Genomic DNA, 17,350 nt, shown 5'->3' with positions numbered 1-17,350 from the left:
AAATTCCTCCTGCTGCCTTCCAGGAAGCTTCCTGCTCTTCTCCTCCAGAGAGGCTGCCAGGACCCACATTTCATTCTCCATTGACCCAGGATGGAGTTCCCTGTACCTGCATGACTTGGTCAATGGGGACCCCATGAGACTAGAGCTCTCCAGAATGAGGACCAGTGTTTTATACCTTCAGACAGAGAGAGAGGGTCGGTGTTTCCATCAAAGAGGCACTCTCAACCCTGAAGACCAGACTTTCACCCCTCAAATTTAGGACCCTAAGGGAGGAATTATCTCTCTACCATTAAGTCAAAAATTTTCAGGCTGTAGATTCTCTCTCCCACTAGACTGGAAGCTCTGGGAGACAGTCAGTTACTCTCCCGTCCGACAAAAGGGCTTTTGAGGGGGCAAGACTGCCCCCAAAGGTTTGGAAGTCTACCAGTCAGACACACTGATCCCAACATAAAACTTTATTGTCGATACATGATACCTGGCCCCACCGGCCTCATCTTTCTCCTTGGTACCTGGGCCCACTTAGACACCATCTAGTTCTAGTCTAGCAGGGCACCAGGGATGCCCATCCTGAGGGCAAATCCTAGCTGCCTGGGCCAGCACCCCCTTGTGGGCTCATCCTTGCTGTAAGGCTCCCACTCTCATCCACCATCCTTCTCCATCCGTGCTCCTCTGGACCTGGGGTTCACAGGCCCAAGTCCTAGAGATACTGCCCCCTTCCATCCCCAGGCATCTGCCCAGGTGTAAGGCAGAGGATGGGCTCGAGCCAGGCTGTGCCACATCATGCTAGCGATGCAGGAAGATGCAGCAGCTGGGTGTGTGCTCATGCACATTGGCTCCTGTACTGCCCTCTCAGCGGCTGGCCCTGTGTTTGCTAACATTTGTGCTGGATTCCTGAACCTGCAAACCAAGAGGTCTTGTCAATTCCCCACCCCGACATGGCAGACACCCCCTTACTCCCCTCCTCCAGCTCAACAGCGGCTCATCCAGGCTTCCTGGGGAAGTCCTTCCCGTCTTAACTCTTAGTCTCCTCTCTGACCGTGGAGCTCTCCTCTCAGGCCATTGACACCCACAGGGCTCCCAGGTCAGATGGGATGGGAAGCAGAGAAGGAAACGAAACGTGTGGGAATGTGCCTTGTTCTATGGGGCTTCCCAGGTGGCGCCAGGGGCAAAGAACCCGCCTGCCGATGCAAGAGACGTGGGTTCGATCCCGGGTTCAGGAAGATGCCCTGGAGGGGGGCATGGCCTTTTTCTCCCTAGAATTTTCCTCCCTCAGGAGGCTGCTCCTCTTCCATACCTGACAAGACCTAGGGGTTCCTATGTCCCCCTGGTGGACCTAAGCATCTGCCACTAAGCAGGAACTGAGGCACTCAAGTCCCCTCAAGAGGAAGCTTGAGGGCGCTGAAGACCAAGATGGCTCAGTGTGTGGAGCCCTGCAGGAGGGGCAGGGCCTCCAAGAAAAGTTGGAATCTAACCAGATGGGCAGTGACTGCTGGGGTGCCTGGGAGTCTAGCGGGGCGGGCCAGACCTTGAAAGAGTCAGAAACCTTGACTAAGGGGGTGGTGGCTGGGCTGGGTGAGGTGGTGGGTGAGCACTGATTGGGTGGGAGAGGGAAGCTGAGAAACTGCACCTTTTTCCTGTTGACGAGCGCAGTGATCAAGTCTTGCTCGCGAGTCATCTCACGGATGTCCACGGAGGACCTGCTCTCCAAGGATATGTTCCATGACAAGTGCCTCTGCATCAGCTCCTCCTCCTGCTCCTGGTTGAAGCGGATGGAGCGGACCTCGTCCACTATCCTGAAGGTGGAGGGGTGAGTGCGTTCCGAGGGAGGGGGTTGGGGGGCGGCCCTTCCATCTCTTCCCTGGGGTCCAGCCCCCTGCGCCCTCCCCACCTTGACTCTGATAGAGACCCAGGCCAAGGCTCAAGGCCCCTTGTGAGATTACGAGGAGGTATATATCCTGCACAGACAGGCTGGGGGGAGTCTGGGCAAGTCACTTAACCGTTCTGGGTCCCAGGGTCCCTATTATCAATGAGGGCGTGAGGCCAGAAGAATCTGAGGGTCCACTCAGCCCTGACTCATGAGACTCAGAGGGTACCGCCGGTACCCGCCCTACATGTTGAGCTCATCGCGGATCTCCTTGTATCGCATCAGGTTCTCCTGTATCGCCTCAAGCACCAGGCAAAAGTTGTCACATGTCCTTTCCGAGAGGTTTGTCAGGGGGCCCCCCATCAATGGCTCTTGGGGGATGCCAGACATCTCCGAACGGGCGACTGCACAGTGCACCAGCGGCAGCCTGTTGCTCCCATTTCCCTCTTTGTTGTCTACCTGGGGAAGGGAGAACGGAGAGGGAAGGCTAGCTTAGCTGGTACCCCCTCCCCTGGCCCCTTCCTGCTTGACTTCAGGGTGGACGAGTCTCAGGACGCCAGGGTGCTCATGCCCCTCATTTCAGCTCCAACCAGTCTTAGCCTCCCTCCTTTACTGTGGGAGCTCGACTCGAAATGCAGAAGTCTGTCCCTCACCTCTGAAAATTCTCACCCCTTTTCACAACTTAGTGCTTCCCCCATCATCTCCCTCCTGAGAAATCCTACCCAGCAAACTTCTGAAACCCTAACTACTCTCAGGCCACAGTCCACAGCCCTCAGCACTTTACACAATACTCCCCACCTTTCGGAAGCTCTTCCCCTGGATGAGTGATACTATAGCTAATGTTCATCGAGTTCCTAATATGTGTCAAGTACTGTTCATTGACCCATGAAATTCTCATAATAGCTCTATGAAGTAAACAGAATTATTATCACTTCCATTTTATAGAAGAAGAAATTGAGGTTTAGATTGGTTTAAATGCCCTAAGGTCACCCAGCTGCTCACTTTCGAGTTGTCACAGAGCAAGATATCAAGGAACTCCACACCCCTCAGAAGCCCCAGTTGGTGAGTTGGCACTCAAAGCGGGGGTTGCTGCCTTCAGGCCTCAGACTTGGCTTTCTTTGGCCCTCAAGTGTGAGCACGCGCACGCACACACACACACACACTCTCAGGTTAGCACTCATATACACTCTCCCCTTCCCCCCTCTGCCCTCCCTACTCACTCACCTCACTGAAGGCTATTTGATGCTGTTGCCCCTGTTCTGCCTTCATCATTTGCTCCAGATTGGTGGTCACCACGACGACCAACAGGTTGATGCCAATGAAGGCACCGATGGTGATGAAGATGGCAAAGTAGATGGCGCCCCCAATCTCCACTCCGTACTCCCCTGTCTCCATCCTGGAGATGGCAGTCAGGGGCCCTATCACCTCCCTGGCCCTTTGGGCCTCAGTTTCCTCATCTACGAGACGGAGAAATTCTCTCAAAGCCTACTGGGCCTTCTGCCGCCTCGCTGCTGCGTGCAGAGCTAAGGCCTGACTCTTAACTGTCCCCACAGCGGCTCTTGAATGAGCGCCCGCTGTACTGCCAGACAGCGGGCCGTCCTCAAGCCAGCCCTCCAAGGTGAGGATTCATACACCAGCATTATCAAATGTAATCTATTGGCTGTACTCTTTATCATGTCATTCTCATTATAACTCAGGTTTGTTATAGAAAAATCAGAGGGAAGATATATAGGAAAAAAAATCCCACCACTGTTAATACCTATTGCAAACCCCCCATAAAATATTTTCCCAAAAGGTAGCTTTTGCTCTCTTGCTACACATGTGTGTGCGCGTGCACGCAATTCCAGTCTCTACTAATCCTCAGAGCAACCCACGACATGGTTAAATATTGTATTATGATCTCCAGTTGACAGATGAGGAAACTGAGGCTCAGAAGGTCACATGGCTAGTACAGTGGAGCAAAGGCTCAAAAGCCCAGGCCACCTTTATTGCACATTCCATGACTTGTCCACTGCCTACAATGCAATGGTAATGAGAGTAGAAGCCCCTTTACCAACTGGGCTTCTACTCTCACACGAGGGAGATAAAAAGAAATCAGTCAGTGGGACCCAGCCCCTGAAATGGCCTGGAAACAAGTAGGATTGGGGCTAAATGGAAAGAGGTAAAGAACAGAACCCAGGCAGCCCTCTGCAGCCAAACATGAGCTTGGACAGTGGGTCTCAAAATGAATAAAATGAGACCTTAAGTTCCCAGGAGTCGAGGCAGGCTGGTGGGCTCCAGTGTGGACTGGGAGCTGCCTTGGGACCCTAGGTGCAACCACAGACCTGCTGCCTGGTCCAAGGCCAAGCTGCCCAACTGCTGAGCATGAAGGGAGACTGTAGTCCACGAACAAGACTGCAGCGGGACTTTGAATACATGGAGTTTCACAGGGACAAGGCTTCAAGCAGATTACAAAGCTAGAGGTCCCAGCCCCAGGAGTCTGCTTTTCTCCAGCTTAAACACCACTCCCTCCTGCCACCCTCATCCCAAGCCCTGGAGCCTCACTCCCACCTGAGAGCCCTTCTCCCTCCCCAGATAGTTGTTTTTGCCCCTGGATGCCCCAACTCCTCCCCGCCTAGCTCAGTTGGACTGGGGGCCCAGAAGCCCCACGGGCACTCACTGAAAGTCACTGTAGATGTCCACCCAGCCATCCTGGGTGATGCAGATGAAGAGGGTATACAGGGCAACCTGCATGTTCTGGAAATGCATGGGCACGAACCCACCAAAGAGAGTGACCCCAAACACGGAGAACACCTGCCGGAGAGATGGGAGACCCACCCCGGACTTCACCCACGGGCCTGGGACACAGGACACGCAAAGGAGCTGCCAGGGGAATCACAGGGAGGTGGGCCTCCCCTCCTCTCATCTCCAAAGCCTCCTCCTCTCTGCTCCAGACACCCTGTATCCCCAGTGACCCAGGGGCCTGTTCAGGAAAGGGGGGCGGCTGGGGGCAGGGGAGGGCACTGACCAGCATGAAGAAGAGGATGAGGACCATGATGTTGGCCATGTCGGGCACCGACTGCAGGATGACGCGAATGATCCGGGCCAGGGGCTCCACCGCCATGCACACGTGCAGCAGACGAAGTGCCCTGCGGCAGAGCCTCTCAGGGGTGCCCCTGGCCCTTCCCAGACCCCTCCTCCTCACCATCGCCCCACCTGCCCAGAAAGGCAGAGCTGATGCCCACCTGCAGCAATCCCCTCCCCTCCCTCCCAGGATCCAGACGGGTCCCTTCTTCGCCGCGAGTCCCCAGCTTACCTGAGGGTGTAGGTGATAGCGACGGCACTGAGTTCATTAATGAAAAACCCCAGGAGCAAGATAAAGATGATAAGGAAGTTGAGGATGTTCCAGCCGTCCTGGGGGGTGGGCCAGCCCCAGCAGGGTCTGTCAGGCCCAGCCCGTGGGTTCATCCTGGGTCCGCCCTCCCCACACCCTCAGGAGGGGGGACTCCACGGTGCTCTCGGGGCAGGGCCAGTCACGTGCCATCCACTGCGGTCCTGCTGTCGCCCCCAAACATGCCACAACACACCCACGCGCTCGCTGTCTCATACACGAGTCACAGCCAAGTGCAGTGTCTGAACACACAATCGAGTCCCTCATATACGCCAGTTCCTAATCTGAGCGCCCACCTTGGCTAGTGTGCCATTGACAAAGGCCTTGCCCTGCACTTAGGTGACCTGAGAGTGTTTGGATGCTCCAGCTTTGTGGGACACACACTACAGTTAATAAAATGAAAATAAATGAAAACACTAAGGAACAGGGCTTCAGTAGCCACTTCAGAGGTGAACTAACTCTCACTGTAGAAGAAAGGCACAATTTGCAAGCCCCGTGTCCAACATAGCACAAACTCCTTTAGAGTACGGACGGAGGAAGGAAGCTCACGTGTATGACAAATTCAAGCACAACCACTACGGGGGAAATTTTCTCTAGTGAACAGTCTGCATTTTCCTCTGACCAGTGATCCCACTTCTAGAAATCCATCCCACACAAACTCTGGTACAACTACAAAATGACATTTGTGGAAGGCTGAAAATAACTAAAATGTCCAATAATTATAATAGAACACTGACTGGCTAAACTACACCTTCATTCAATGGAGAACAGAACAATGAGAAAGGTCTCCATGTACTGACAAAGAAAGACCCATTAACTGAGGAAAGTAAAGTGCACAACAGCATTTACACTATGCTACTGTACGGAAAGGGAGGACTAAAAATATATACATATTTGCTTATGATTGCAAAATAAGCACTAGGAGGATAAACAAGAGATTATAAATAACACAGCTTATCTAAAGAGGGTGGGGGTAGGGGACAGGGATGAAGGGACAGAGTAGAAACAAGAATTTTGTATGCTCCTTTCAGTACAGTTTTGACCAATATGTAGCTGCATTAAATATTCAAAAAGAAAACAATTTTTTTTTCTTTTGGAAAAAATATTATTTGCCTGCAACAGGTCTTAGTTCCAGCATGTGGGAGCTAGTTTCCTGAACAGGGATTGAACCTGGGTTTCCTGCATTGGGAGCGTGGAGTCTTACCCACTGGACCACCAGGGAAGTTCCAAAAAGAAAACTACTTTATTTTGAAAAAATTACTTTAATGGGAAAAAAGTTCTTAAATTTGTTGGGCAGTCCAATAAACACAAGACCTCCTGGTATGTCACAGAGTGTTGGTGCCCAAATGTACACAAGGAGACACAAGGCTGTCTGTCTACAGATCCATCCCTGTATCCATTCAATATTAAGCTCCTACTCTGTGCCACACCTCACATCAGATCCTGAAGATACAGGATTTCTGCCCTGCTGAGCTCATAGGCTATTTTGAGGGAGGTGGACAGACAGTAAATTTTAACTCCTGGTGAGAGACTGCGGGAGTTGGTGATGGAGTGGAAGGCCTGGCATGCTGCAGTTCATGGGGTCACAAAGAGTCAGACATGACTGAGTGACTGAACTGAACTGAGAGGTGAGTACACAGTGTTAGGGAGACAGGGCAACAACTAACCGAGCTTAGGAGAAACAGGAAGGCTTCCTGGAAGAGAAGACATCTGAATGAGTCTTAAACTGTAAGTAGGAGAAAAGCAGCTGCAATACTGTGGCCACCTCATGCGACTAGTTGACTCACTGGAAAAGACTCTGATGCTGGGAAAGGTTGGGGGCGGGAGGAGAAGGGGACGACGGAGAATGAGATGGCTGGATGGCATCACCGACTCTGTGGACATGAGTTTGAGTGAACTCCGGGAGTTGGTGATGGACAGGGAGGCCTGGCGTGCTGTGATTCATGGGGTCGCGGAGAGTCGGACACGACTGAGCGACTGAACTGAACTGAACTGAACTGAGGAGAAAAGCAAGTGAGTAAGTGGTAAGGAGCTTTCATAGACTAGATGTCAGCATGGACAAAGGCATGAAAGTGAGCAACAGCAGTGTGTGCATATATGTGTGTGTGCGCGCGTGCACACTTGTAAGTGTGTCTTTAGGAACGTCACTACAAGCAGCTTGATGTAGCTGGAACACCCGAGGGTGAGGCGAGGAGTGATCAGGCTGCGAAAGCAGACAGGAGGCGTTTCACGGAAAGCCTTAAGCACAAGTGAGACAGGCTGGGGCCCGGCACTCTGCTGCTGTGCTGCAACGCTTGCACCTGGACAGATCTCTGCTCGAGCAACAAAATACAAAGAAACTAGATGGGATGAAAACTAAGTGCGTGTGCAGACCGGACAGATGCTGGACAAACGATACAAAAAGACCAAAAACTTCAATCGCCACTTCTAAAGATCCAGGAGCAAAAATAGGATTTTGGGAGCAAAATCAGGGTATTGCACATGCCCCCTGCACACAACACTACCTAAGGGGTGGGCAAACCACCTAAGACACCCCTCCAGTCTGACCCCAGACACACCCCTACCCCACCCCATGTAAGGAACAACCTTGCCTCACAGGTCAGGGATTGAGGCAACAAAACAACCTGTTACTTGTTCTCCTCCCCTCTACTGCAGCTGCTGCTTAGTCACTTCAGTCGCGTCCGACTCTGTGCGACCCCATAGGCAGCCCACCGGGCTCCCGCGTCCCTGGGATTCTCCAGGCAAGAACACTGCAGTGGGTTGCCATTTCCTTCTCTACTGCAGCAGGGGCCCTAAAAAGCCTTGCCTGAATCTCTTGTCTGGCCTCTAGTCAGTTTCTACTGATTGGAGAAGGCCAAGAACCCTGGTCAGTATCACAATGAGGCATTTAGACCTGATCCTATAAACGATTGGGAGCCACTGGAATGTTTAAGGGTACTCTGTCTTGGGCTTTGGGAAAACTATTTTGATGGCAGGTGGGGTACACTGGAAGCCATAGCAACACCCTGGTGAGAGAAGACAAGACAGGAACTAGGTGGGGTACCAGAGCTGCAGAGGTGGCAAGAAAATTGAGAAATACTTAGGTGGTAAAACAGTAATTGGAGAAGGCGATGGCACCCCACTCCAGTACTCTTGCCTGGAAAATCCCATGGACGGAGGAGCCTGGTAGGCTGCAGTCCATGGGATCGCTAAGAGTCAGACACCACTGAGCGACTTCACTTTCACTTTTCACTTTCATGCATTGGAGAAGGAAATGGCAACCCACTCCAGTGTTCTTGCCTGGAGAATCCCAGGGACGCGGGAGCCTGGTGGGCTGCCGTCTCTGGGGTCACGCAGAGTTGGACATGACTGCAGTGACTTAGCAGCAGCAGCAGCAAAACAGTAATTAGTAGACTGTAGAGGTAAGAAGGAGACAGGAGCCACATGAGCGCTGTAGAAAAGGGGGCACTGGGGGGCAAAACTTTGGGGATCCCCATATGGCTGGGTAATATTTGAGATATTAACTTGCAGATTTTCCTCCCTCCCCTGCCTTCTCCCTTTCCATCCACCCATTAAGTGGGGAGCAGTCCTTGTACACTGGGACCAGGAGAGGGGCTGGGGGTGGAGAAGAAGATAGCAGAGGGTCTCTAACAAGCCCTGGCTTTTGGCACTGGGAGGCTGGCCCCAGATAAAAGTTAGGGCTTCGGACATTCGTTTTCAGCCATTAGTTCTGGAGGGCGGTTTTTCCTTCCAGAGGACATTTGGCAGTGTCTGGAGATATCCTTGATTGTCACAGATAGGAAGATGCTCATGGCATCGAACGGGTAGAGGCCAAGAATGCTGCTAAATATTCTACAATGCACAGGACAGTCCCCTCCCAATGAAGAATTATCTAGGCCAATTATGTCAACAGTGCCAAGGTTGAGAAATCTTGTCCTTGAGGAGATAAGCAGAGTGACTGGGAGGAACACAAAATTGCTCCCATTCTTGTGTGCTAATGAAACGCTAGAGTTTAGCCTTGAAAGTGCAGGCCCTCCTAACTGCTGCTGCAAATGAGACAGGTTGGCATCTGGGACCCTTTGCTGCAATGCTTGCACCTGGACAAATTTCCTCAAGCAACAAAATACAAATAAACTATAAGAGGCTAAAAATAACTGCCTGCATGAGCAGTTGGGGCAAATTATGGACAACAAGATACAAAAAGACCAAACAGCCCAACTGCCATTTCTGAAGAGCATGGAGCAAAAGCAGGGGGTTGGGAGCAAATGCAAGGGGTCAAAAGCAGTAAGCAAAAGCAGTACTTGCAGATGCCTCCTGCACACAACACCACCAAAAGGGCAGGCAAACCACCTAAACCACACCTCCAGTCCGACCCCTGGTCACACCACTACCCTCACTTCATACAAGGAATCGGGGAGAGATGAGCAAAGGAAACTGTTACTTGTTCTCACTCCCCACTGCCACCACAGAGGCTCCAACAAAGCCTTGCCTGAATTTCTTATCTAGCCTCTGAACAATTTCTATGGGCAACAAAAGAAATCTCAGGACTACTTTCACATAAGAAATGCTCTCTCTTAGGGAACAAATATCTGCCTGTATCCTGAAGAGCAGTACATTGAAATATTCACAAAATCATGGTACCTATTCTCCCCTCCATCATGAGGAACACTGGGCTGGAAGAAGCACCAGCTGGAATCAAGATTGCCGGGAGAAATATCAATAACCTCAGATATGCAGATGACACCACCCTTATGGCAGAAAGTGAAGAGGAACTCAAAAGCCTCTTGATGAAAGTGAAAGAGGAGAGTGAAAAGTTTGGCTGGAAGCTCAACATTCAGAAAACGAAGATCATGGCATCTGGTCCCATCACTTCATGGGAAATAGATGGGGAAACACTGGAAACAGTGTCAGACTTTATTTTTGGGGGCTCCAAAATCATTGTGGATGCTGATTGCAGCCAGGAAATTAAAAGACACTTACTCCTTGGAAGGAAAGTTATGACCAACCTAGATAGCATATTAAAAAGCAGAGACATTACTTTGCCAACCAAGGTCCGTCTAGTCAAGGCTATGGTTTTTCCCGTGGTCATGTATGGATATGAGAGTTGGACTGTGAAGAAACCTGATCACCGAAGGATTGATGCTTTTGAACTGTGGCGCTGGAGAAGACTCTTGAGAGTCCCTTGGACTGCAAGGAGATCCAACCAGTCCATTCTAAAGGAGATCAATCCTGGGTGTTCATTGGAAGGACTGATGCTAAAGCTGAAACTCCAATACTTTGGCCACTTCATGCGACGAGCTGACTCACTGGAAAAGAGTCTGATGCTAGGAGGGATTGGGGGCGGGAGGAGACGGGGACGACAGAGAATGAGATGGCTGGATGGCATCACCGACTCGATGGACATGAGTTTGAGTGAACTCCAGGAGTTGGTGATGGACAGGGAGGCCTGGCGTGCTGTGATTCATGGGGTCGCAAAGAGTCGGACACGACTGAGCGACTGAACTGAACTGAACTGATTCTCCCCTCCACCATGGAGACAAATAAATATGCACCATCCTATTCTATTTTCTGTTAATAAACATCCTCCCAAGTGTTGTTCTCACAAAGCAGGCTTTAAGACATCCATACTTTAGAAATATTGTTCTAGGTTCTACATTCTGTATTCTATGAAGTGACACTTCTAAGCCCTGGAAAGCTTGTAATTCTATTTGGTTGTCCTGATAATGGTATTTAAATGATGCTTCCTTTTTAAGAAGGTATAAAGATTTGATGAGTAATTTTTTTAAAGCCTCTTCTTGCACATGCCCAAAGGCAAGATAAATCTCTTGACTCCAGAAATCTTTTAACTCTAGAAGTCCTATTTCAACAAAGAATTTGAGTCTTTGTTTCATTTTACGTAATGTTAAGATCTGTTCCTACCCAGATATCTTTTTGATACTCTCCCAAATAGGAGTCAGCAAACTCAAGGCCAAATATGACCAGCAGCCTCTTTTTTTTAAGACCCATGGGTTTAGAATATTTTTATATTTTTAAATGGTTAGGGGGAAATCAAAAGGAAAATAATACTTTGTGACATGTAAAATTTAAAGTTCAAATGTCAGTATCCACAAATAAAATTTATCTGGAAAACAGCCATGCTCATTTGTCTATATACTGTCTATGGCTGCTTTGTGCTCTTACAGCAGAGATGAGTGTCTGCAACAGAGACTATATGGCCCACAAAAATAATATTTACCTGGCCCTTGAGAAAATCATAGGGAAACCTCCCTGCAATGCAATTGGATGGACAAAAGGGGGCGCTCGTGCAATACCACTAGATTACTAGTGGATTACAGGAAGAATTGTCAATTACAGACTCAACAGAATAATCACCAACTGGGAAAGAATCATCAATTACAGGCCCCACGGGAAAAGAGGTACATAGCATCTCCTGCAAGAAATCTAATATTCCAACAACTCAGCTAATAAGACCATTTCACCCTGCACTCTCACTTTTCTCCAGCAGATTTTGGTTCAAATCAACCTCTCCTAACTGCCTCCTTTTTCTCCATAAAATAACGTTCCTCTCCATTTTTGGACTTGCTGTGGCTTTTGTTATAGCTTGCTAGCCCTGAATTGCAAATCCTCTTCTATTCCCAAATAAACCCCCCATTCTGCTTTGCTGGTAAAATAACGACTTAATTATTTTTAAGGTCAACACCCTTTACAGAAAATCTCTGCTGACCCCTCTGCTCTTGAACCCTGTAAATTAAGGTGTGTGTGTGTGCTAAGTTACTTCAGTCGTGTCTGACTCTTTGCAACCCTATGGACTGTAGCCTACCAGGCTCCTCTGTCCATGGGATTCTCCAGGCAAGAATACTGGAATGGGTTGCTATGCCCTCCTCTAGGGGATCTTCCTAACCCAGGGGTAAATTAAGGTGGATACTCTCAGTTGCATTTCTCTGATAAGGAATTCAAGGTTTTCCCAAGAGCACAGAACTAGGGAAAGCTGGATCAGGAACAGGGACCCAGGAAGGCTGCACTTCCAGTACAAATTACTTCCGGCCACATCACAGACATCTCAGAAGTCGGTCTTTCTTTCTTCATGCACGCACATGAACATACACGTGCACTCACACACACACTCCCAGGTTTCAGGGCCAGGTGCACAGTGGTGGGGACAGGACGGGGTGCCAACCCTAAGGAGGGGTAGAGGTGATGGCGGGGAGGGCCCAGGATCCCACCTTCCAGAAAATCCAGAAACCATTTAACCAGCCGAGAAGAAGTTCACAGATAAGGGTGGTCAGCACAATGTCATCTATGGTAGAGAACAACTCATAGTGTTTCTACATGGAAGACAGAGAAAAAGAAGGGCAGAAAGGTCAGCGGAGCGGGGCCTTGGCAAGACCAGGGACAGAGGATGTCTGTAGGGAAGGGGAGGCCCAGATTCTTACTGCTTTTCAGCCTCAGCATCTTTGTAGCACCCTTTAGAGTAACCCTTTCACGTACGTGCCAGGCACCATTCTTAAGACCACAAACTTATTTCATGTTACCATAACCATCATCCTGCTGCTGCTGCTAAGTCACTTCAGTCGTGTCCGACTCTGTGTGACCCCATAGATGGAAGCCCACCAGGCTCCCCCGTCCCTGGGATTCTCCAGGCAAGAACACTGGAGTGGGTTGCCATTTCCTTCTCCAATGTGTGAAAGTGTAAAGTGAAAGTGAAGTCGCTCAGTCGTGTCCGACCCTTAGCGTCCCCTGCAGAGTAGGTTTTATTCCTATGTTGCACATGAGGAATCAGACAGGTGCCCAAGGTCAAACAGTTAGTGATAAAGATTGTTGTCTGACTACAAACCTTTGTCCATCAACTCTAGAGCAGGAAAAGGGAGGTGGAGAAAGGCAGGACAGACTCCAGGATTGGGAAGCAAAGATCTGGCCCTTGAGATGGAGGACACTAAGTCACATGCTTGCTTCTTTGGTTGTCTCCACCACTCCGGCTGCACCAGCTCCCACATCCCCAGGCTTGGCCTGACCAAACTCCTGAGTATCCCCCTACTCATGGGTCCAAGATGTGCTTCCGGGGTGGATGGATTGATGGATGGATGATTCCATGATTCTGAATTCTGTTTAAAACAACTCACTGTCAGGCCATCTCCTGTTAAGCTGTGACACTGCGGTTGTTTGTTGCATGAACAGCCCCCAGCCCCCTGACTCCACTTTGCCAGTTACTAAAGTCACCCGACTCCCTCTTTGCTTTACGTCCGTGGCCCACAGACTCAGGGCTTCAAGCCTCCTGCTCCCCACACCTTGCCACCAGCTCCATCCACCAGCCAGCGCGAGGCTGGACAGAGTTTCTTCTTTTTTCCCTCTCAGCCATGCAGCACAGCATGTGGGATCTTACTTCCCTGACCAGGGATTGAACCCATGCCCCCTGCAGTGGAAGCATGGAGTCTTAACCACTGGACCACCAGAGAACTCCCTGGGCAGAGCTTCTTAAGTTCAGATGCGAGCTGAAGTTTATGGGCTCCCAGCCCATTCCAAATTCCCAAAGGGCATCACGGGCCAGCGGTGTCTACCTAAAGCAAGGAAAGGCTTTTTCCTTCCCTCTGTCTTTCCCTTCAGCTCTACCCCATTGGTCACGGGCGGCAATAGCCTCTCCTTACTATTTATTGAAAGAGCTTCCTGAACAGTTGCCCTGCCTTTTCCAAGTCATGAGCATCCGTGGTTAAATCAGACCTGCATTCTTTACCCACAAACCTTCCATGACTCGCTATGGCCTGCAGGGTGAAGTACAAAACTAGCCTGGCATTCACAGGTCTCTAGGATCTGAGCTTCACGGCACATATCCTCTACCAGGCTCTTTTAGCATTTTTGACTTGGACTCAGAGAAATATGCATTTTACTCCACAATGCTTCCTCTCCCTCTGGCTCCTCCCCTCCCTCTCTCTTCCCCACCACAGTTTCTACATCATTCTTTTTCATTTTGTTTCATTCTACATCAAAATGCCGCTACCTGCATTCTGAATTGTTCATGATCCATTGATGGGTTTTGATCTGCCCTCCAGTCACTCACTCTGCAAACCCTGGCAAGTGGGTTTCTGCCTCCACCACATCAGAGTTAGCTCCTGTCAAAGTCACAAGGGCAAGATCCAAGGGATGTTTCAGAGTCCTTTTCTGGCCTCATGTCCTGGGCACGTCGGACTCTGCGCTTGTTCCCTTGGTGATGTACTCTCCAGGGGATCCTCCCACTCCGCTGGCTGCTCCTGCTTACTACCCTTTTGCATCTCCTCTTCTATTTTCTGCCCTTTACTTAGAGGCTTTTCTCAGAGAGCTCTGTCTTGGTCCCCTTCTCACTCGGCACTCTCTCCCAGGCAACCTCATCCATTCCTTGAGAGTCGGCAACAAGCTCCCTGGATTCCAGTCACTCTCACATTGCCATACTTTAAACCCTGGCTTGCCTGGATAAACATCAAGGTCCTACTGTGTAGCAGAGGGGACTCTATTAATATCCGATGACAAACCACAATGGAAAAGAATATAAAAATGAATATATATGCATACATAACTGAATCACTGCTGTACAGCAGAAATTAACACAACACTGTAAATCAATGATAATTAAAAAATAAACCCTGGCTTGCGGTTCATGGGGTCGCAGAGAGTCGGACACGACTGAGCGACTGAACTGAACTTCCAAAGACATCCTCCTTAATATAACTTGAAGATGCTGTGTGATCTGGCTGTTGACCACCTCTCTGAACTTACCAGTCACCACACAGGAACATTTTAAAAACACTGGCTTTCAATAGGACAATTTGCATATGTGGTAGACTCCTTGTAAGAAATTAAAACCTCAAGGGTAAGACCCAAGTCATAGTGGACTGCAAGTTGGATACCCAGGGCTCACTTCCATGCTGTTTCTTCTGCCCAAAACATTCTTCTCCACCTCCTTTTGCCTGGCCAACACCTACTCATTCTTTATTCTCCACTTAAATGTCCCTTTCTCCAGGAAGCCCTCCTGACCCCAAGATTAGGTCAATGCCTCCTTTGAGCTTCCACACACTCTGTGACACCCAGGCATTTGCAGTGACATGTTTGTTGTGTCTGAGACAGAGCTTGGTCTGTCCTATTCATACCTGGCACAGAGCACAGTCTCTGGTGCAGAGTGATTCTCGCTCAGTGATTATTGATTAAAATGGGATACCCTTCCCCACAAGACACCCACTGGCCTTCCTCTGCTCACACCATTTTTCTCCTGTCCTTCCTCTGCAAATCCAATGCATTTCTCAAAGCTGGGCCCCCTCCACCACGAAGTCTTCCTTGATCTCAGTGCTGACAGGCCCTTGAAAAGCATCCAATCCAACCATCATGAAAAGATGAGGAGTCTGAGGCCCAGGGAGGTGCCTTGCCCCGGCCCCTGTGAGATGAGTGAGAGCAGGGGTCAGGCTGGAGTCCCACCTGGCCAAGCATGGAGTTGGTGCGGAGAGCGATGGTGATGGCGTTGACCACCAGCAGCACGGCCAGCAGCACCTTGGAGGCCGGGTGTTGGAGAAGCTGCTTGACATACATGCGCGTGATGAACTCCTGCATGTCCCAGGCATCCTGGGAGAGGACGGGGGACCTTCCTTTAGGCAGGTGTCACCATAGGAGGCCTCTGCCTGGAAGTTTGCTCTGTGAATAGGGACCCATGGCGGCCATTTTTGCGGGAAGTTGCCTGAGAAGGGATCATGGAATCGGGGGCATCAGTGTAGAGGTCACTACTCAGTCACTAAAAGCGGGTCACTCCTGGGGGTGGTCTTTGTTGGGGTCATTGCAAGGGAGACTCTTTTGGGGGTCTCTGCTGGGGAGTGGCTCTCATTATAGAGGGACTCCTGTGAGGGTCACAGCCAGGCGGTTACTAACATATCATAGTTGGGGAGTGGGTCACTGCAGGGATCCCTACTTGGACGTTTAGAAGCAGAAGGGGCAGTTATCCTGAGGGCAGAGGGGTCACAGTGGGGGTGAGGATGGCTGCCAGCCCCCAACAGGCTGCACGCCCAGCCTCAGCCTTACCTTTCTGCTGGTGATGTCTCGGCGGTTGATGAGCACTTGCTCCTCTGGCCGCAGGTAGGGCTCTTGAGCAGCCCTCTGCAAGGGTGAGGAGAGGGCCCATCAGGGCAGCCCGTGCCCCTCCAGACCCAGTCCAGTCCTCTCATGCCCCATCCCACCCCAGGATGCCCAGCTTGGGCAGTGCAGACAGGCAGGGGCCGCCTACCAAGCGGTTCAAGGGTTTGATGTAGGTGCTGTCAGTCCACTGCTGCCACCAGCTCCTTTGGTTATCTGCCATATTGCTCAGTCTCCCCCCTCACTCCTCAAAGAAATGTCACTCCAAGCATGCCTGCCCACCCCCCGCGGTGAGATCACAGAGGCCTCTGTGACCCCCCAGCTGTCCGCATTCCACCAAGGAACGCCTATAGCAAGAGAAGCTCCTCCCACTGACTCCCCTGGGTGTGCGGCAGAGGAGGCCAAGCACACCGGGGAGGTCACAAGTCGGAGGCTGGTGAGGGCAGGTCAGGTCTCTTGTGCAGCCTGGATGGAGACACAGGGGCAGGTCCCTGCTCTGCGTCCAGGAGCTGGAGGTGAGACCCAGCCAAGGAGAGAGAAGAGGAGAAAGGTGTTTCATTCTGGGGTCCTCCTCCGAGCAGACTTCATCCTGCATCCCTGCCCACCGGCTACCCCATCCCACCACCCCAGTCTCCAGGGCTGCTCTCCAGCCCACCTTTCCATGGGAGGTATGTTTCCCCATCTGTAGAGGAAAAGGTTGGCCTCTGTTTCTCACCTGTTCCCCCCTGGAGATGGGGCAGGACAACACCATCAGGTCTCTGAAGGGCTGGAGAGAGATGGGCGTTAAGGAGAAGCCCCCACCATCCTGGTAGGGATGGGGCTTCAGCTAGAGACCCCACGGGTGGGCTGTGCAATGGGCTACTTACCAAGAGCATTCACCCCCATCTGACAGCTTTTCCTCCCTGTCCCCTCCCAGAAGCAGATTCCAGATTCTAATACAGAAGTCAAAGGCACATGCAGATTCAAGTTAAACTGACTTTATTTAGTTGAAAAGTATCTACTGGTTCAAGTGAGGAACTTCTGTACAGACTGGCTTGGGGAATGGAGACGCGCTG

General features: G+C 50.7%; 1 protein-coding gene across 1 annotated transcript; it reads right to left on the bottom strand.

Annotated features, from left to right (window-relative positions):
- Positions 1 to 249: 249 nt before the first annotated feature.
- Positions 250 to 16,579, bottom strand: CATSPER4 (cation channel sperm associated 4). The gene is made up of 11 exons (XM_088843745.1): positions 16,447 to 16,579; positions 16,245 to 16,319; positions 15,651 to 15,794; positions 12,437 to 12,538; positions 5,160 to 5,257; positions 4,872 to 4,992; positions 4,524 to 4,657; positions 3,089 to 3,260; positions 2,112 to 2,323; positions 1,628 to 1,793; positions 250 to 897 (listed from the first exon to the last, which is right to left on the bottom strand). The coding sequence occupies exons 1-11, from the start codon at positions 16,516 to 16,518 to the stop codon at positions 850 to 852; spliced, it is 1,344 nt and encodes a 447-aa protein (XP_088699871.1). The 5' UTR covers positions 16,519 to 16,579; the 3' UTR covers positions 250 to 849.
- Between the last annotated feature and the right edge of the window lie 771 nt (positions 16,580 to 17,350).

The sequence above is a fragment of the Moschus berezovskii genome, chromosome 2 (assembly GCF_049115385.1).
Source record: "Moschus berezovskii isolate FMDL1 chromosome 2, NW_MosBer_1.0, whole genome shotgun sequence".
Lineage (NCBI taxonomy): Eukaryota > Metazoa > Chordata > Mammalia > Artiodactyla > Moschidae > Moschus > Moschus berezovskii.
This window is presented reverse-complemented; position numbering and strand designations above follow the sequence as displayed.

Excerpts from the sequence above, each read along its gene's own strand:
- CATSPER4 (XM_088843745.1), bottom strand. The coding sequence starts at position 16,518 with ATGGCAGATAACCAAAGGAGCTGGTGGCAGCAGTGGACTGACAGCACC. Across the intron at positions 12,539-15,650 it reads CCAACTCCATGCTTGGCCAG|AAACACTATGAGTTGTTCTC; the intron begins GTGGGACTCCAG and ends TCTTCCATGTAG. Across the intron at positions 3,261-4,523 it reads GACATCTACAGTGACTTTCA|GATGGAGACAGGGGAGTACG; the intron begins GTGAGTGCCCGT and ends TGCCATCTCCAG.